The sequence below is a fragment of the Aspergillus niger genome, assembly GCF_000002855.4.
Source record: "Aspergillus niger supercontig An02".
NCBI classification, from domain to species: Eukaryota; Fungi; Ascomycota; class Eurotiomycetes; order Eurotiales; family Aspergillaceae; genus Aspergillus; species Aspergillus niger.
The window spans coordinates 1369981-1389060 of NT_166519.1; the positions used below are offsets into that span (position 1 = coordinate 1369981).

The following is a 19080-nucleotide window of genomic DNA, read 5'->3' on the forward strand; positions in this document are numbered from 1 at the left end:
AGATCCGGCTCGTCTTGGTACTGTCGACCTGTAGAATCTTTGTCAGACACCCATACATCTCCTGTTGCTGGCAGTGGGGGGAAGGAGACTGACCTTGCAAATAGCTCGCGCGTCCTTCTTCTTTAAACTGCCGCCCTGCTTCATCGCCTCTTTCAATAACGTCTCCTTAATTACCAGGTACGGCTTGGGCTGCATGTGCAGCACATTGCACACCTCGACTTCCTCCTTTGTCAGCAGGTGCAAATCCGGTGCTCCCTCGTTCTCCAGTTTCCACGGAATCACTCCGTTTAGTGGCTGGATCACGAACTTGGTCTTTGCTGGCTGCGGCGTGCTGATCCCGTCGCCATTGGTGGCGGCAAACGCCCGATCAAAATCATTCATCGGCGGGTTGGGAGGCTCTGGTGCCTTAGGCGCCCCAGACGCCTTTTGTAACCGGAGAGGGAGCTCCGGGGTCGTCAGCTGACTGGCGGCGGATGGCTGTTCTGGTTGCTGCGACTGCTTCGTCGGTCGCGTGCTGGCGAACCGATCAAATGAGCCCTGCGGCATCAGCCGCTGTGCCCGCTGTTGCTTCTCCTGTTCGTATTTCTCTCCACCCTTGAGATCGCCAATTCCCATCTGGCGCCACTCCTGGAGCTGCGTGATGGCTAGCCGCAGGTTGTGCTCGTACTCAAGACCCTTGTTGAACTCTTCGAAATCATCGTGGTTCATCATCCGGGCAAACGGCTTCGCCTTGTTCAGCAGATCGCGCTCCTCTTTCGTGCGCTTCTTCTCCAGCGCCGTGTTTTTACGGTACTCGAGGAGATTGTGCTCGAAAAGGATCTTCTTGCGCTCCGTGCGCGCAGTAAGCCGTGAGTTATAGATATCCACTACGGTCATCTTCAGTTCCATCTCCGCGTCCGTCTCGCCGTTCGCTGTCTCGCCCGCGCCAGGCTCAAATGTCATATGCTGTACCGCTTCCTCGGCTTCGTTCATAAACTCCGTCTCAAACTCCAACCGACCCGGCATGTAACCCTGCACTTCGTGACAAGCCGGTACACTGGCCGTAGGCTTCTGCTTCGGTGTTGTGGGGGCCGCTGCCTTGGCCGCTTCTTTGCGCTCCTCAATGCGGCGTTTCTTCCGCGCCTGGAATTCTTCCTTCGAAATGGCCTCCGAGAGGCGCTTGTCATCCGGATCGGCGCGTTCCGGTAACGGGAAGTTTGGACTATCGATATAGGCGCTGATGTAGTGGTCGCGGACCTCCTCCTTGGTGCGGTAACCGCCAATGTGGTCTGCAATGTCCGCCCATGAGCCCAGTCCGTAGATCTCGGCGCCTTCCAGCAGCAGGAGCTCCTCGTCCGCACCCCAGTCTTCCTCGAAGATCGGGACCGAGTTTTGTTCAATCACCTGGAACGGATGTGTCGACGGGTCATGGTTCTTGGATTTCTCTCCGGCAGCGAAACAGGGGACGCAGAGATCGTATTCGTGGCAGGCGGGATGGGCGCAAGATACGCGAACCTAGAAAGAGACCGATAAGTTAGGTTTAAGATCGACAAGAGGCGAAAGTCCTTGGGACCCAGATCGCAGACTATACCGTCGAAGTCACATCAACCGAGCAAATATCACAGTGATACTTGGTGCCCGCTTCAGTGCCGCGCGAGGCGGTCTTCTTCCGTATTACACCCATCGGTCGCGGGTCCCTTTCATCCTCCAATGTTCCCGGATCCGTTTCGACCACACCGACACGCCCTCCAGTAAAATGAGAGGGCAGTTTTTAGCTAAAGGAAAAAGAGTGATGCGCGTCGGGGATGAAGATGGTGGTCCGGAGAACGTCGGTAGCGCAAAGGGATGTACGTCTCCGCAGTCGATGAGCGGGGGGGAGAAATGCCGGGGAAACCAGGGTGGAGTAACCTTGAGGGTTCACGTCAAATTGGTCCCAAAGTAGTCGATTCAGCACAGACAAGAACCGTAATAGCAACAAGGTTTCTGGGGGATGGCGGGAGGATTGTGACAGCAGCAGTTCGCAGTGAATATGAGACTGGTCGCGTATCGGCGGACGGATGACTTGAGGTTCTGGGGGTGGGTGGTGGCTGAGCTCTGGGGCTAGTGCACTTGGTGATTGCTCGATCGGGACTAGACTGCGATCCCGGGATGCACCGCCTCAGCGTGACCAAGATGGGTGCCCCAGGCACACATTCAGGCAACGGGGTTCCTGGGCCAATGAAGGCCGGAGTGGCGGCGACTTATTCTATTCAGAGTTCAGCCTCGCTCAGTCCCTTTCCCACCTTCATTCACCCCCTCTTCGCTTTCCCCCCCCCTCCTCCTCCTCCCCCCATTTCCCAATTCTTCCCCCCCAATTCGCCTTATCACTGTCTCTCCCTAAAAAAGTCACAACCCGGGTCGATCCTCCTTCTCGTCGTTCCATCGCGTCCCTGACCCTGGTTCTACTTTCATCATCATCATTTCGTTTGTGCTCTCAAGCGTCTTGTACAATTTGCGGGTGTTCCCCTGTTCCCGCCCGATCGCTGGTTCCTGAAACTACTACCTACTTACTACTACTTACTTACCCTCTCCCTCCTCATTCCTCTCTCTCCCTCTCTCCCTCCCTCTCCTCCCTCTCCTCCCTCGTTTTCTTGTCTGGCTGACCGCTGTGGCTGTGGCGGTTCTGCATATTATCACTGCACTTGACTGGTCTGGCTCGTTCTGCCCTTCTTCTCTGCCAGGCCTCCGACCCAGTTGTTGGCCTCCTATTCCTCTCCTTTTTCCTCTTCTTTTTAAAACCGTCGGGGAACTGTTCGAATTGATCCTCTCTTTTCCTATTCCCTTCCTCTACCTCTTCTCCCTTTTTTTAACAAACATACACACACCCTGGATTCGCTTGCTAGAACATCCCTCTCACAATGTCGTGGAAACTCACTAGAAGTATGTGCGCTGTTTATGCCCGGTTGTGTTCCCTTTGTCCCGGCATATCGGATAGCTAATCAATTAATTCCCTCATACAGAACTAAAGGAGACGCACTTGGCTCCTTTGACCCAAACATTCACCCGATCCTCCTCCACATCCACCATCAAAGGTGATTCTGGCGAAGAGACCCCCGTTGTTTCGCAAACCCCCAGCATCTCCACAACAAACACCAATGGAATCAGTACGTTGTTCATATATCTTCTTCTCTTCAATTCCCTGCCGACCGTCTAACGTTATCCCAAAGATGCCTCGGAGTCGCTCGTCTCCCCGCCCGTGGCCCCTGTCAAGCCCGGAATCCTGATCGTCACCCTCCACGAAGGTCGAGGCTTTTCTCTTTCCCCCCACTACCAACAGATCTTCAACTCCCATTTCCAAAGTAGCGGTTCCTATGGCATGCGTCCAAGCTCCTCGTCATCCCACTCTGCACACGGAACGGCCGGCTCCTATGTCCCCAGCGGTCGCCCTCAGTCCACCAGCGGAGGTATCAATGCCGCTCCGACCTCCCACGGTCGCTATTCGACCAAGTACCTCCCCTACGCCCTTCTGGATTTCGAAAAGAACCAAGTCTTCGTCGATGCTGTTTCTGGTTCCCCCGAGAACCCCTTGTGGGCTGGAGACAACACGGCTTATAAGTTTGATGTGTCGCGCAAGACGGAATTGAACGTTCAGTTGTATCTACGGAACCCCACGGCTCGTCCTGGCGCTGGTCGCAGCGAGGATATCTTCCTTGGTGCCGTCAAGGTACATCCTCGCTTCGAGGAGGCTCAGCCCCATGCGGAAGACCCCAAGTCCAAGAAGACCCCGCAGGAGCGCCAGCTGGGCCAGCTGGGCGCCGAATGGCTGGATATGCAGTTCGGCACCGGCTCCATCAAGATTGGCGTCTCTTTCGTCGAGAACAAGCAGCGCAGCATGAAGCTGGAAGACTTCGAGTTGCTGAAGGTGGTGGGTAAGGGTAGTTTCGGCAAGGTCATGCAGGTCATGAAGAAGGATACGGGTCGGATTTACGCCCTCAAGACTATCCGGAAAGCGCACATCATCTCACGGTCGGAAGTCACTCACACCCTCGCCGAAAGATCGGTGCTTTCTCAAATCAACAATCCTTTCATCGTCCCTCTAAAGTTCTCCTTCCAGTCTCCAGAGAAGCTGTACCTCGTCCTTGCTTTCGTCAACGGCGGTGAGCTGTTCCATCACCTTCAGCGCGAGCAACGCTTCGATATCAACCGGGCCCGTTTCTATACTGCCGAGCTGCTCTGTGCGCTGGAGTGCCTGCATGGTTTCAAGGTCATCTACCGTGATCTCAAGCCTGAGAATATCCTTCTGGACTACACTGGCCACATTGCCCTGTGCGACTTTGGTCTGTGCAAGTTGGACATGAAGGATGAGGATCGCACAAACAGTAAGATTATTTCCTGCCCTCAACCTGGACTCGTTTAACATTTTGAAACAGCTTTCTGTGGTACCCCTGAATACCTCGCACCCGAGCTTCTGCTTGGAAACGGATACACAAAGACCGTTGACTGGTGGACGCTGGGTGTCCTCCTTTACGAGATGTTGACGGGTCTTCCCCCTTTCTACGATGAAAACACCAATGATATGTATCGGAAGATCCTTCAGGAGCCCCTGACGTTCCCCAGCACGGACATTGTTCCCCCGGCCGCTCGGGATCTACTGAGTCGTCTGCTTGATCGCGATCCCCAACGTCGGTTGGGAGCCAACGGCGCAGCGGAGATCAAGTCGCACCACTTCTTCGCTAACATCGATTGGCGCAAGCTGCTCCAGCGGAAGTACGAGCCCAGCTTCCGTCCGAACGTGGTATGTAACTCTTGATGTGGCTCGCATTATGATGGGGATGGTGACTAACCTTTGCAGATGGGCGCTCGCGATATCACTAACTTCGACCGGGAGTTCACCTCTGAAGCACCGCAAGATTCCTATGTGGACGGCCCCATGCTGTCGCAGACCATGCAGCAACAGTTCGAAGGCTGGTCTTACAACCGCCCGGTTGCCGGTCTCGGGGACGCTGGTGGCAGTGTCAAGGATCCCTCTTTTGGTAGCATCACCGAGTAAAAAGCTGATACATCATCAATCGACTCACTTGAACACCATACGTCTCTTCCAGACATAAAGGGAAATTGTTTGAGACAATTCCTTGCTCTTTCTACCTTTACTCGTGCATATTCTCTGCATAGCTCGAGCACTTGCTTCACTGCTGGTTCTCCCTGTTTTCCCTCTTAGCACAAGTGGTATATGGTATCTTTCTGTTGGAATCCATTCTCTGTGGCGGTGATCTCGGCTGAGCGCTTGTGTTTTTCTATCCTGGTTTGCATCTGAGATACAATTGAGGCGGGTCCCTTTCGTGCATTTCTCATTTACTGTCATTACCACACCTCTTTTGACTGCCGCATCATTTCACCAATTTGTCTCGGGCTTGCGTCAGTGATTTGCTTCCATCTTTGAACGACAGGCGGACGGCACAGGTAAAGCAAAAATTCTCCACACTTAGGCCCTCTACACATGGCCTCTGTATGCCTGATGAGTCGGCCTCGTTCTGTTTCAGATCTGCTGGTCCGATCCTTCGCTGCTTCGGCGAAATACGGATTGCTCCTGGGGAAGCCAAATCCATTTGGGGTCGATTTACATATGAAAGTACACATTTGAGCGGTCCTCGATTTAGACCATTTAGCTGCCCCTTTTCCATGTTGTTGTCGAAAATTTTGTCTGGGTGCTGCTCTCTTTGCGCGCTGGGATGGGCTCTAGCCAGTTGACGGTAAGGGTGTGTTGATTTGACATGACTGGCTCATAGAGAATGGGATTTACTATCTACAACTGAATCTGCATCACACAGCTAAACATAGTACGGTAGCCTTGGACATGTACTGTCTAGACCTCACCATACGCAGAAAGGGGGGTCACAATATCATCATCACTTCAAATCGTTAGAACAAGGGGTGATAGATACAGGTAGAATAAAGAACTGAACCGAAGACACATACAGTGTTCCAATATAGAGAACAAAAAAAAAAGGATGAACATAAGATTGAATCATGACAAAAGCAGGCAGATGTAAAAAAAAAAAAAAATCAAACATAGTTCTAGAGAGAATAAAGTTATGTAAAAAAAGCAAGCAAGCTAGATAAAAGTAAGTAGGAGGGTTGTCAACAGTACATGGAAATGATTTTTCCTCTTCTCACTTCTCTTCTTCCCACTCCTGCAGAAATTAAGGAAAAACCTTACACACGCTCTCTCCTAATCCTTCCCCACCTTATTTAGACCATCATCAGATCATGCCTCGGTCTCTTCTACTTCCTCTTCCTCTTCCTCTTCGGCTTCGGCTTCGGCTTCAGCTTGAGCTTCCACCTCAGGCTCACCGTTGGCTGCCGACACGGCATTGCCGTCCTCGTCGGCGTGCACGTCGATCAGAGACTCTGAGGAGGGGGGCTCAGGAACAACTCCCTCCTTCTCTAGACGGAGGTATTCGTCCCATTCCGGGAAGAGGTCATCGTCCGCGGCGAGGTCAGGGCAGCCCGGGGGGATACCAATGAGACGAGCGATCTTAGTCTTTCCAGAGCCCTCAAGAGACTCTTTCCATTGAGCGACGAGAGCAGGGGCACGGGAAGGCTTGTAGGTCTGTGCGAAGAGAACGGATTCGGCCAGACGGTTGGTACGCACCAGGAGGTCGATGCAGCCGTCAACGTCGCCCAGGGACCAGAAGGTGGAGAAGGCGACGTTGTGGAGACCGGCTTCCGAGGCTTGTTCGGCCAGCTGACGGAGGCCGTCCTTGTTGCCGCTGGCAGTGTGCAGAAGGAGGAGAGAGCCGACATCCTTGGCGTTGGTGAAGCATTCTTGGGCTAGGGCCAGGTTCCATCCTGCCAAGGCGGCATCTCCTACCGTCTTCCACTTGTGCTCATTGTTGGCTTCACGGGCAATTTCCAGGGACGATGTCGAGGTTGCTGAGCCCGAGTGCCAGCTCGAACCGGTGCTCTTGGTCTGTTGCGACTTCAAGGGCCATTTCCTTGTAGCCTTGGCCTTCGAGGAATCGCGCAACCTTGTTCATCTGGTCCTGGGGAACGTCCTTGAGCAGCTCAGCTGCCATGTCCATGTCGCCACGCAGCACCACGGTCTGGTACTCCACCATGCTGAGGGAGAGACCGAAGGAGACGACGTTGACGTCCTTGTCGGCAAGGTAGACTCTGCCATCGCGGGGCAGGTAGCCCAGGACGTACATGCCCTGGTCGAAGTGGGAGATAGTGTAGGTCTGGTCACCAACCAGGTAGTTCAGGCGGTTCGTCGAATTCGTGTAGATGAAGCAGTCTCCAACCCATTGACCTGTGCGCACGGACTCGTTGATATCGGTGACAACTTCGAAAGCGGACTCCACACCATCCTCGTCGGCTTCACCGGCGTTCAGACCGTTGACGTAGTTCTCCCTAGAGAATCGGAGGACATAGAAAGTATCCTCACAAGCAAGGGTCACCAGCTCTCCAGACTCAGACCAGTAGACCTATTTGACGTGTGAGTGAAAGGTCATCTTGACTTCGTCGTTGGGGGATACTTACAGCCTTAGGGTCGACTTCGATGCGGCGGACCAAGTTACCCGTCTCCCAGTCGAACATGCCAATACCTCCTTGCCCCTTAACACCAAGAAGCACACCATCGGTGAGACCCTCAGCTTGGAAGCCCACGTCCAGACCACCACTCACTTCCTTGAAGTTCTTGAAGATCTTGACGCTGGTCGTGGACTCCCGGATAGCGTAATCGTTGCTGTTGTCCTTGGAGCCCCAGGCAAAGTCCAGGGCCTGTCCAAAAGCCTTGTTTCGCCAGGCAAGGGCAGTGTAGATGATGTACTCACCATCGCCACAAACCGAAACGAAACGGCCGTTGGGGGAATGAGACAGCGTCTGGGGATAGACCTCACAAGATCCCAGCTCCTTAGTGGGGAGGGACAGTGGTGCACCGTCCTTGATGCTAGCATCACCACCCTTGATGACAGTGGAAACGACCTCGTTGTGTCTGGCCCAGATGATCTTTCCCGAGCCGTCCATTGAAACCGCCGGCTCTTCTCTGCCCATCTTCACAACCACCGCACCGTCGTCGAAACCCATTGCAACCCCCTGTCTGCCACGCTGGTAAGCGATACACCAGGCACGCTCCAAGCCATAGCTTAGCGACTGCTCCAGCCTGTATGTATTCGCATGCCAGAGCTTGATAGTTCCATCCTCCGATCCGGAAATGATAACCGGCAACTCCGGGTGGTAGCAGGCAAACGAAACGTTACTTGTGTGCCCTTCCAGGGTTGCAATAAGTGCCTTCGTCGTGTAATCCCAGATCTTGACGGTTCTGTCATCAGATGTCGTAAGAAGGTATGGCTTATCCGCTTGGGGATAGTAATCGACATGGTTGACACCCTTGGTTTCATGGGCTTCCAGGGTGAAGTTGGCGTGCGGCGAGCCAAGGCTCCAGATCTTCACGGTACGGTCCAAACAAGCGGAAGCGAAGGTGTTCGTATCCTTGGGGTTGATAGCCAGCCCCATCACATAGTGGCTGTGGCCCTCGTACACCTGGACACACTTCCAGCCCCTCTCCCAATCCCACAACTTGATTGTCATGTCATCAGACGCCGTAAGAACAAAAGGCTGGGTGGGGTGCACTGCGATGGAACGAATGTAATCCGGATGCGCCTCAAACGAGGCAATCTTCTCGGAGGTGTTGTAATTGTAGACGCGAAGTTGGAAGTCATCGGAACCGCAGACAATCCAGTTCTTGCGAGCGATGAAACGACCGGCTCGTACAGGGACATCGGTGAGTTCGAAGGTTTTGATGATCGACTAGATAGTTTACCAATCAGCAGTGCATCATAGCAATTCCTTGTTTGTACAACTCACCTGGGTCTCATAAGACCAGATGTATACATGTCCTGTGTCCGATTAGCACATCGCATCCGGAGACTTCCTCCACTCGCTACCGCAAACGCACCGCTATATAACGTTGTAAGAATCTAAGAACCATCAGTATTGTTCGACAGTTTACGGCGATTGAGTACTCACCCATGGCTCTGTGGGATGGAAGTCAATGCCCTTCACCCGCTCGGAGCGGGCGAACAGCTGTCTCTGTTAGGCCACAACAACAGTCAGCATCCGTATAATTGTTTCCTGAAAATATATCCTTCGCACGTCACAGCCTCTTGTTGAACTAAGGGCTTTAGACTCAGCATTATAACCCGTACCTTGACATCCAATTTCATGTTGTGTGGGGAAGGAGAGTCGCGACTATGTGCGGCGTCGGAGAACGGCCTGAGAGAAGGAGGGGAGAAACCAGGCCACGAGCCGCTCAAACAGCCAGCCCGTATATGCAAAGGAGTCCCGAAAAGCAAGTAGATGAGAGCGCAAAGAAAGAAGAATTGTCCCCGACCGGAATGGCCAGCAAGGTCAACGCAGATGTTCAGGGACTGGCAGCGATGTGTCCACAAGGAGACGGAATCCCGCCAGCTATCTGGAACCGGCTAGCCATATGGGGCTCACCGCCTACGGTTTGTGATTCCATGTTAGCATCAGACATCAGCACTCCATCACTGCAAGATATAGATGCTTGTGGATGTCTTTCTGATTGTCGATTATCTGGGATGGGAATGCCTGTGTGCAGATGGGACCATTCTAAGCACACCGTGGGGATGATTGCAATAGTCATCAACTAGAGCAATGAATTATACACATCACACGCATCGCTCGCACCAGCTCCCTTGGTTTCTTCCAAGGCATATTTGTAGGCAGTCATTACGGCGATTGATACTACATATATAAGAGTAGATCCCCAATAAAAGAAAATTGGCCTGGCATTGGCAACGAATTTTGTTTCACACAACCATAAGATAATAATTACAAGCAGATTGGAATCTAGTTTCGGACCCTCCTTTCATGAGAAAACATTCTATGCTTACTCGGTCTTGCGCTCAAAGTAAGACCACTGACCGGGTCTGGGCTTCTCCGAAAGCTCCTCCCAACTAAGCTAATGTTAGCATCTATGGCTTCAAAAACAGACTTGTCAACAGTCGACTTACGCGGATGTCTTGTACAGCTCGTCAACAACCTTCAACTCGCCCTCAGCAACCTCAATGACCTCCTCGATCAGGCCGGCGCCAATCTGTCTCTCAATTTCGGCAATCCTAGAAGACATAATCAGCATCTCCACAGAACGGTAGCATAGCTCGGACATGATGCCACATACTGCTCAGCCTCCAGGGCGGGCTCATTCTCCCACTTCATCTGTGCGGTGTAGAAGTCTGATTCAGCAGTGGGCTTGGTAGACTCCTCAATGGCCTTGTGCCACCGAGCTTCTTCCTCTGCCGTACGAGCGGGGCCCTCGGTAGTAGGTTCGATGCTCTCTCCATTCCATTCCTCACCGCGGGGGTTGTCGGAACCGTCATCACGCTGCCAGGCGGCATATGTACCGTCAGGACGGCGAAGGGAGGCGAAACGCTCGGGCTCTTCAGCGACAGCCTTCTTCACACGCTCCAACCAAGCATCAAAACCGGGCGGCTTCGTAGACTCGACAATCTGCAGACGGTGGCGGGTCAATGCTTCGGTAGACTGGCGGTAGACGGAAGACTCGGGGAAGGCCTTCAGCTTATCCAGGGTGGACTTGTAGAGGAAGATCAGGGTCGGGCGAGGGCTAGGGTGAGTGACGATGCCGGTCAAGCCGGTGGGAGCGAAAGGCTCCAAGTAGCGAGCCGGCTTCACGCCGGCCAGCAACCGGAACGTAGACCTCATTATAACTGGAGGTTGTGTTATTGGGCAAAAGGGCCGGGTGGTGACAGACCCAATGGCAGACGATAAGCGGGAATAGCGGCGCTGTCAGTCGTCAAGATACCACACTGGATCGGGATCGATGCGCGAAGGGTTGAGGTCCCGTGTCGGGGCGCGGAGAAACTGTGATGCCGGGAGACATTCTCCCTCAGTCTCTCCCTGCGGCTCTCGTGAAGCACCTCACTTGGTCGGCTTATCGCTTTCTTTTGTAGGAGTGTTCTTCCTGCATTCTTTCTCTCAAAGAGCCTGCGGATCGCCTCCGCAGTAGTCTCTGAGCCGAGCTCATCTCTGTTTCTTTTCGGCAGCATTTGTCTTGCTGATTTCTTTCGCCCCCTCAACAAGGGGTACATTCAAGCGTGTCCCTTAGCGATTCTAGACCGTCGTTAGTCCAATGTGCCACCTGTGACGCCCCGTCTTGACTTCTTCCACTACTCCTTCAACCCCCCGAAATTTACTCGTCCCTCTTTATTTCAGTCACGCTCTCAAGGTCAAGGACCTTGCGCTACAGCCAGCATGAGGGTCTCTTTGCTGGCGTGGTCTCTACTCTCTCTTCTCTCGATTCCCGCCTTAGCCGCCCCCTCCGATAATGTCTCTCCCAGCCATCATCTCGTAAAGAGAGGCGACTCCGACGTGAAGTCGGAGGGCCAGTCGACTACCTTTAATGGTATCGAGGTCCCGCCTATGAAGGCTCTGACTCCCGACAATTTCGATGACACGATTAAGGATGGCTACTGGTATGTTATCTCTTCGTTCTCCATCTACGGTTGGTCCTCCGGAAAGCTGACAAGAACCTAGGTTCGTCAAGCAGTACTCCCCGTCCTGCCCACACTGCCAGAAGATTGCACCTACATGGCAAACGCTTTATGAATTCTATTACGTGAGTTAACTTGTCGCGCATTGAGTCCACATCGCTCCTTACCAGTAGCATCCACTAATATCCCACTAGACCTCCGATCCTTTGTCCTCGCCGTCCTCCAAGTCGTCCAACACCGATTCGTTGAACTCCTTCCATGGCTTTTACAACTTCCATTTCGCCGAGATGAACTGTCTCGCGCATGGCGATCTTTGCCGCAAACTCGACGTCAAATACTTCCCCACCTTTGCGCTGTACCACAACGGTGAACTGGTTGAACAGTACACTGGAAAGAAGAGTATGGAGGGGATTAGCGAGTTCGTTGAGGAGAAGCTGGAACAGATCAAGCCTGGTTCGCGGCCTGCCCAGGGTCTCCACCTCCCCAAGCCTGGCGACAAGGGAGTGGATACTCAGGCTCAACCGGAGGCGCCCGTCGCCAAAGATAAAGACCGTGAGGCGGGCACCAAGGCCGGAGAAAAGCACAACGAGCAGGCTGCACAGCTGGCCGAGGATGAGACACCCGCAGACAAGGCGTCGATCAAGTCTAAGACTAAGCCGAAGCCGGCCCCTGCTAACCCCCAGGGTATTTCTGTCCCTCTCACCGCGGAAAGTTTCCAGAAGCTGGTCACGACTACTCAGGATCCTTGGTTCATCAAGTTTTACGCACCATGGTGCCACCACTGTCAAGCATTGGCTCCCAACTGGAGGGAAATGGCAAAGGAGATGCAGGGTGTTCTCAACGTGGGTGAAGTGAACTGCGACGCGGAATCCCGACTCTGCAAAGATGCCCGTGTCAGCGGCTTCCCGACGATGTATTTCTTCCGCGGCGGTGAGAGGGTCGAATATACCGGCCTCCGTGGCCTCGGAGATTTGGTCAGTTATGCCAAGAAGGCTGTTGATGTTGGATCCGGTGTACAGGATGTCGATGCCACCACCTTCAAAGAGTTGGAGGAGAAAGAGGATGTTATCTTCCTGTACTTCTATGACCACGCAACCACCTCGGAAGATTTCGAAGCTCTCGAGCGCCTGACCCTTAGTTTGGTCGGTCATGCCCGGCTTGTCAAGACGAACAGCGCTGCTCTTGCGGAACGGTTCAAGATCTCGACCTGGCCTCGTCTCCTTGTGTCCCGCGATGGCCGCCCCAGCTACTACAATGCGCTTGCGCCTAAGGATATGCGGGACTTCCGCCAGATTCTCAATTGGATGCGCACTGTGTGGCTGCCCATTGTTCCTGAACTTACCGCCTCAAACGCGCGGGAGATCATGGATGGCAAGTATGTGGTCCTCGGCATCCTGAGCCGGAAGCACTCGGATGAGTTCCTTCAATCGAAGCGAGAGCTCAAGAATGCCGCCCTTGAGTGGATGGATAAGCAGACGCAGTTGTTCCAGTTGGAGCGTGCTGAGCTGCGTGACGCTAAGCAACTGCGGATCGAGGAAGCTGAAGACCGTAACGATCAACGGGCCTTGCGGGCAGCCAAGAACATGCGCATTACCATCCGCGAGGATGACAAGAAACAAGTCGGTTTCGCTTGGATTGATGGCGATTTCTGGGAAAGGTGGCTCAGAACCACATATGGCATCGATGTCGAGAACGGCGAACGCGTGATTATCAACGATCAGGATGTAAGTGACAATCACAGATTAGTCAACTATCTGTTAGGACTTGAAGCTAACCTCTCTGTAGAACCGGCGCTACTGGGATACGTCTTCCAGCGGAGCTTCGATCATGGCTTCCCGAACCTCCATCCTTGAGACCATCCCCTTGGTCATTGCCAACCCACCGAAACTTACACCCAAGTCCACCGTCGGTACCTTTGAGTCTGTCTTCTTCTTCACTCGGACTTTCATCAGTGGTCACCCGATCATCTTCTTCATCCTCCTGACGCTTTCGGTGGCTGGTGCTACAATCGTAGCTCGGGGAAGAAGTCTTAGACGCGGGGCTCGTGGCGGAATTCTCGGGGTTACTGGTAACACCGGCGGTGGTTTCTTCAACCTTGATGGAAAGGAAGGTCTTCTGAACGGTGGATCGACCGGCAAGGTTGATTGATCCCATATGGGCATTGTACAGTTACTTCATTTATACTTCTTTTCCACGCCCTAATTTCGTGTCTATCTTGGACTTTTACTGGGTTGCTATACGTTTACCAGGATCTCTGGGTTTTTCATATTGATGGTTCTACTTTTTACTTTCGTCTGTTGTTTTGTCCCGAATGGTGTTAGAATATGGCGCTACTGTTGTACACAAATTCCCTTTAAAACTTTCACTGTCTTCCAGTCAGCCATACACAAACCAAAAAGTGTGCATAATAGCCAAGTCTTTTAAAAAGATTTTTTCCAACGGATGCTATGCTGCAGTAAAAGTAGAATGCTTCGAATCACGCATTTCGATTGTAGATGTAAATGGTGGTATGAGCAGTGGAAATGCGCGGCCTCTGATTTGACCAATCAGAATGTCACGTGAATGCCAATTGCCGGTCGCTGATTGGCTATCGGAAGCCGCAAGCACTCAACGTCGCGGAGTCTCCCGGTTTTCGTCGACAGCCTCAGACTTCAAGTGCAGCTGCCGTCATCCTTTGCTGGAGCAATTGTCGTTGCCGGACGTGCTTCTTTAGACCCAGTCAATATGGTATGTATTCTCCCAGAGATTCTTCGTCTGGCATTCATCCTGCCAGTGTTCTGTCGGGTTCCTTTGAGCTTGCCCACTGTTCAATTGCGTCGGGAGCCGTTATCCATGCTACTATGATAGCGACTTGAACCCTCTTTGGAAACAAGTGAACCAGTGCTGATTCCATCTTCTCGCCGATAGGTTTTCTCTCAGACTCTCCGCCGCGCCGCCGCCCAGAGCGCCGGTGCTTACCGCTCCCCTTTCGCTCCCAAGTGAGATTCCCCGATACCCCATATTCGGTCGACATACGAACACACAAGGTGTCCATGCTGGCTTGGGCTGGCTCAATGAGGCAGGGTCTCTACTGCTAGGTCTAGGTATTGCGGACTGCCTCTGGCACAACTACCTACTACTGCTGCCATACCCTGCCTCTGACGAGAATCCAAGATCCAGCTAGTAAAGGCACCAATTGAGCTGGGAACTGCAAGTGGTATATGGAAGCGACGTACTGACTGTATGGAATAGGTACCACACCCCCCTTCACTTCCACGGCCTCACCACCGGCCTGGCTACTAAGTAGTAAGTTTCCCCCTTTCGGTCCCAAGGCTACCCCCCGCCTTTGGCTTCCTGACAGTTCAACTTACTCGTTGGGCACATTTAGCGCTACCATTGCTGGCACCTTCGGTGTTGCCGCCGGTACCTTCGCCCTCTTCTTCTTCGGCGAGATCCCCCGTGTCCGCCGCGACATCCTCCAGAAGGTTCCTTTCCTCGATGAGTACTTCGACCGCACGATCGCTCCCGAGGACAACGTAAGTGCTTTTCCTTCATACCGCTCCAGTGGCACCAGCAACTAGGATTGAGGGCCGTGCTAACAATCGTCTAGCCCTTCTAAATCTGTGCCGTATGGGATATGCTTTTCCGACCATCTATAAGAACCCACCCAGCATGGATATGCTACCTAGCGGATGGATGGTGAAGAAAAGAGGGTGCTGTACGTGTAGAATAGCGATGAGTTTCTGATAGCACATAGACACTGGCTGCTTCATTTCATTTTCTTCAGTAACACTAAAACGCGTTGTCTATCTGCGTCTGCATCAAACGGCCAAAGGCTCTCTAGGAGCACATTCATGCCTTGTAGCCTCAGGCTATGGACATATCTCCCTCCTCAGGCACAGATCGCCCTTCTTTCATTAGGCTTCTTCCTTTCATTTTCTTTCTCCAACCACAACCTTGGACAGTTACGTCTACGCATAAACACTTTTGCGGCTATTGTTTGAGCTTGATCGTCTATTCCAAAGACTTCTGCCACAGGACCAGTCAGGAGCTAGTCATTCTATCTCTAGCGCCGGACTACAGGAACGCAATTGCAGCACCGTTCGCGTGCTGCGCAACGCATTTCCAAGTCACCTATCGCTGATAAGCTCGGAAAAGTCATTTAATTCAGTTCCTCGAGCCACCCTGGACCTTTGCCAGAATGTGTGAATGATCTGGTTCGAAAAGCTTTGGGGCTGCCATTCGCAGTGAACTTTCCACTGGATGATAAAAGGCCAATGAGGATACCGGAGTCAAATGCAAGGTATAAGTGGCTCCCGTGATATCTATGCATGTTGTATGCGGGAACTGATCCAGGAGTCTATGCTTCGTCTAGGGACCACCGATGAGCAAGCATCATGTAGACACACTGTAGCTACGATGAGATGCTGATAATCAACGACACCAACCCCGCTACTCTCATAAAGGCAGGTATAGCCTGCCAAATCAGCGATGAGCGACTCGATTGGTATAAGCCAATTGTTTCCCACAATGACAGGTCATAATTTCAAGCAGCTCCAGATGCTGCCGTCCGTCTTATCATCGACCCGTTAGAACCACTCTGATATTCGCTCGATGCTTATCATCCGGCAGTCAAAGCACCCAATAGCCAACCAGTTGCCTCCGATAAGCCCGAGTGGATGGATTCCCCAGCTTCTGGGTCATTGCTCTAGCGTCAAGTTCAAGGGGTTCTCCAAGTTCTGTCTTCGCTCGCAGCGCCTGAAGTTTCCTAGCCAAGTATGGTGCATGCCAAGCTTCAAGGTCTCTGACCAGCAAGGAGCTGCATCCTATCTCGTCTCCATCCTTAGCGAGTCATCCTACTCGTTCCTGCTGGTTGACTGCAAGTGATGGTCTTTCCTTCGGGTCATCCAGTGAGATCGTGACCAGCTGCCAAGCGTATCAGCGCTCGATCCCCGCTTCGCTTGCGCCCAGCTTTGAAGGTACCTGAGTTCCTTAAGGCGTTTATCGTGTTTCGCCAGCATGCCACCTATCTTACTCAAGGCTTTGGCTATCATTTTCAACACTTTGCAGGACGGGACATGTCGTGTGCAGATAAGATGGCTGTCTTGATTTTCCGAAGGCCACACATATATGTACTGGCGCATGACCCTGTGTGTCCCGCAGCCACTCTATGACTTATCTTTTAACCACCTGTGTCTTGGACACTTATACTGCTTAAACATTTGTCTGAGAAAAACAAATGAAAGTTTGTGTCTGAGCTAGCAAACGCTGCGTCTTTGCGTTGCTTGCTTTTTCCTCCTTCCACCTTACTTCCTACCCCGCCGCTCCCACTCTCCAGCAGCAGCTTACTGTGTATATATCGCCTCTTCTTATATATATATGAGACCTCCATAATGTCTGGTACGGGCAGTCACAAGGCTGTCTCCAAAGGAGCAGTGTTCGCGGACGTCGATCATGACCCCGTCACGACCGTACTGCCGCAAGGCGACATCCCTTATACCGATCATGCGATGGATGCGGACGAGAGGGTCATTGTAGCCCTGGGGTACAAGCAAGAATTTAAGCGCGAATTTTCGCTATGGACAACATTTTGCGTCAGCTTTTCGGTACTCGGGTTGCTTCCATCATTTGCAAGCACGATATACTACGGTAGCTGTTCCTGGACCCTTTGATACAACGGGTAGGGCTGACGTCCACAAAGGAATGGGCTATGCAGGAACGGCTGGTATGGTCTGGGGCTGGATCATCGCGATGGTTTTCATTCAGTGCGTCGCCATGTCCATGGCTGAGCTATGTTCCGCGATGCCTACAAGGTAAACCTTGCCTCATCGCCTGATATAGGAGAATAAGACTGACTTTAGCAGTGGTGGTCTTTACTACGCCGCAGCAGTCCTTGCACCTCCAAAATATGGGCCTTTTGCCGCTTGGATCACAGGATGGTCGAACTGGATCGGGCAGATCACCGCAGCGCCATCTGTGGATTACGCGCTTTCTGCAATGATCCTCGCCGCTGCATCAATGCAGAATCCAGATTATGTCCCCACTAACTGGCAGGTTTATCTCCTGACAGTGCTCGTTCTCATCATCCATACGGCCATCAGCAGCATGCCCACCATATGGGTCGCCCGAGTCAACTCCTGGGGCTCAACGTTCAACATCATCGCCCTCATCATTACCCTCATCGCTATTCCTGCTGGAACTACGAATGAGCCCAAGTTTTCCTCGTCCAAGGACGTTTGGGGCACCATCACCAACCTCACCGACTTCCCCGATGGTGTTGCCGTTCTGATGACTTTCGTCGGCGTCATCTGGACCATGTCTGGCTACGATTCGCCATTTCATCTAAGCGAGGAATGCTCCAATGCCAATGTCGCCTCGCCGCGTGCGATCGTAATGACCTCGGGGGCTGGCGGCTTGCTGGGATGGTTCCTGCAGTTAGTCGTCGCTTACACAGTCACCGACATCGACGCAGTCATAAATTCGGACTTGGGCCAGCCCTGGGCCTCGTACTTGCTCCAGGTCCTGCCCCGCAAGACTGCTTTGGCCCTCCTAGCCCTCACCATTATCAGCGGTTTTTCCATGGGACAGGGCTGCATGGTGGCTGCCTCACGAGTAACCTACGCCTACGCACGAGATGACTGCTTCCCTCTATCCAAATACTGGAAAATGGTCAACACGCGCACCCAGACCCCTGTCAATGCGGTGATCCTCAACGGCGTCCTGGGAATCCTCATGTGTCTGCTGGTTCTAGCTGGCGATACAGCCATCGGAGCGTTGTTCTCTATTGGCGGCATCGCTCAGTTTGTCGCTTTTGCCATTCCCATCGCGATTCGGGTGTTCTTTGTTGGTCACCGGTTCCGGAAAGGTCCGTGGCATCTGGGCCCATTTGGACCCTGGATTGGGGGAATGGGTGTGGCGTTCGTGCTTCTCATGGTGCCCGTGCTCTGTCTGCCCAGTGTCACCGGCTCTGATCTGACACCGGATCTGATGAACTGGACGTGTCTGGTCTGGGGAGCGCCGATGCTGGGGGTAACTATCTGGTGGGTTGTGGATGCGCACAAGTGGTTCACGGGACCCAAGGTCAATGTGGAGCACGCAATCCACGCTGCGGATGCGACTGTTATAGATGGCGTGGGAGCAGATGAGGTTGTAGTGCAAGACGATGCGTCGAGCAAGGCATCTGCGAGGTAGTTGCCTCACTACTCTGTTCAGGTTACGTTCATTCTAATGTTTGGCTACAGTCGTCCACAGACGCCGCATACAGTCTTGTAAATTATCCGACACTGCGTCCATATACTGCTAATTAGTATTGTATCTCTGAAATTTGTATGGCCTCACGCATTCATCTCCCAAACAACCAATCTTGTCAGTGAGGGAATCGAGTAGGAAAGCATATAAACACACCCTTAAGCTGTTTGTGGTGAAATGGAAGAATATTGCTGTTCCTTCATGATCAGCTACCATGATTCTCTTCTCCACAGCCAGGATCCACCCGCACTTAGGCTACAGAAGCCTCATATAGAACTCAGCCCTATTTATGGACCCTTTCAGGGAGCTAGTTTAATTTCCGTGAGGATCTTCAGGTACTTGCGGTCGTTACCATAGGTTA

General features: G+C 52.8%; 8 protein-coding genes across 8 annotated transcripts; 5 read left to right on the forward strand and 3 right to left on the reverse strand.

Moving 5' to 3' along the window:
* Positions 1–42: 42 nt before the first annotated feature.
* Positions 43–1663, reverse strand: An02g05850 (uncharacterized protein; the record flags this gene model as incomplete). Its single annotated transcript, XM_001399684.3, has 2 exons — positions 43–1494; positions 1571–1663. The coding sequence occupies 2 exons, from the start codon at positions 1661–1663 to the stop codon at positions 43–45; spliced, it is 1545 nt and encodes a 514-aa protein (XP_001399721.3).
* A 1213-nt stretch (positions 1664–2876) lies between these two features.
* On the forward strand, positions 2877–5008 carry An02g05860 (uncharacterized protein; the record flags this gene model as incomplete). The annotated part of the gene is made up of 5 exons (XM_001399685.3): positions 2877–2898; positions 2979–3122; positions 3186–4337; positions 4389–4753; positions 4811–5008. The coding sequence occupies 5 exons, from the start codon at positions 2877–2879 to the stop codon at positions 5006–5008; spliced, it is 1881 nt and encodes a 626-aa protein (XP_001399722.1).
* Positions 5009–6223: 1215 nt separating this feature from the next.
* An02g05870 (uncharacterized protein) lies at positions 6224–9182 on the reverse strand (the record flags this gene model as incomplete). Its single annotated transcript, XM_059746329.1, is given in 6 exon segments — positions 6224–7442; positions 7498–8766; positions 8824–8855; positions 8915–8936; positions 8986–9048; positions 9165–9182. Coding segments are annotated over 6 exon segments (2623 nt in total), but the record flags the coding sequence as incomplete, so codon positions are not given.
* A 689-nt stretch (positions 9183–9871) lies between these two features.
* Positions 9872–10704, reverse strand: An02g05880 (uncharacterized protein; the record flags this gene model as incomplete). The annotated part of the gene is made up of 3 exons (XM_001399687.3): positions 9872–9938; positions 9996–10100; positions 10163–10704. 3 exons carry the CDS (start codon positions 10702–10704, stop codon positions 9872–9874), a joined length of 714 nt encoding a protein of 237 aa, XP_001399724.1.
* A 549-nt stretch (positions 10705–11253) lies between these two features.
* An02g05890 (uncharacterized protein) lies at positions 11254–13640 on the forward strand (the record flags this gene model as incomplete). The annotated part of the gene is made up of 4 exons (XM_001399688.3): positions 11254–11474; positions 11536–11617; positions 11687–13216; positions 13278–13640. 4 exons carry the CDS (start codon positions 11254–11256, stop codon positions 13638–13640), a joined length of 2196 nt encoding a protein of 731 aa, XP_001399725.1.
* A 576-nt stretch (positions 13641–14216) lies between these two features.
* On the forward strand, positions 14217–15090 carry An02g05900 (uncharacterized protein; the record flags this gene model as incomplete). Its single annotated transcript, XM_059746330.1, has 4 exons — positions 14217–14219; positions 14576–14654; positions 14724–15007; positions 15082–15090. 4 exons carry the CDS (start codon positions 14217–14219, stop codon positions 15088–15090), a joined length of 375 nt encoding a protein of 124 aa, XP_059603391.1.
* A 255-nt stretch (positions 15091–15345) lies between these two features.
* Positions 15346–16358, forward strand: An02g05910 (uncharacterized protein; the record flags this gene model as incomplete). The annotated part of the gene is made up of 3 exons (XM_059746331.1): positions 15346–15600; positions 15745–15774; positions 16104–16358. 3 exons carry the CDS (start codon positions 15346–15348, stop codon positions 16356–16358), a joined length of 540 nt encoding a protein of 179 aa, XP_059603392.1.
* A 506-nt stretch (positions 16359–16864) lies between these two features.
* An02g05920 (uncharacterized protein) lies at positions 16865–18662 on the forward strand (the record flags this gene model as incomplete). Its single annotated transcript, XM_001399691.3, has 3 exons — positions 16865–17120; positions 17173–17284; positions 17336–18662. The coding sequence occupies 3 exons, from the start codon at positions 16865–16867 to the stop codon at positions 18660–18662; spliced, it is 1695 nt and encodes a 564-aa protein (XP_001399728.1).
* Positions 18663–19080: the final 418 nt, after the last annotated feature.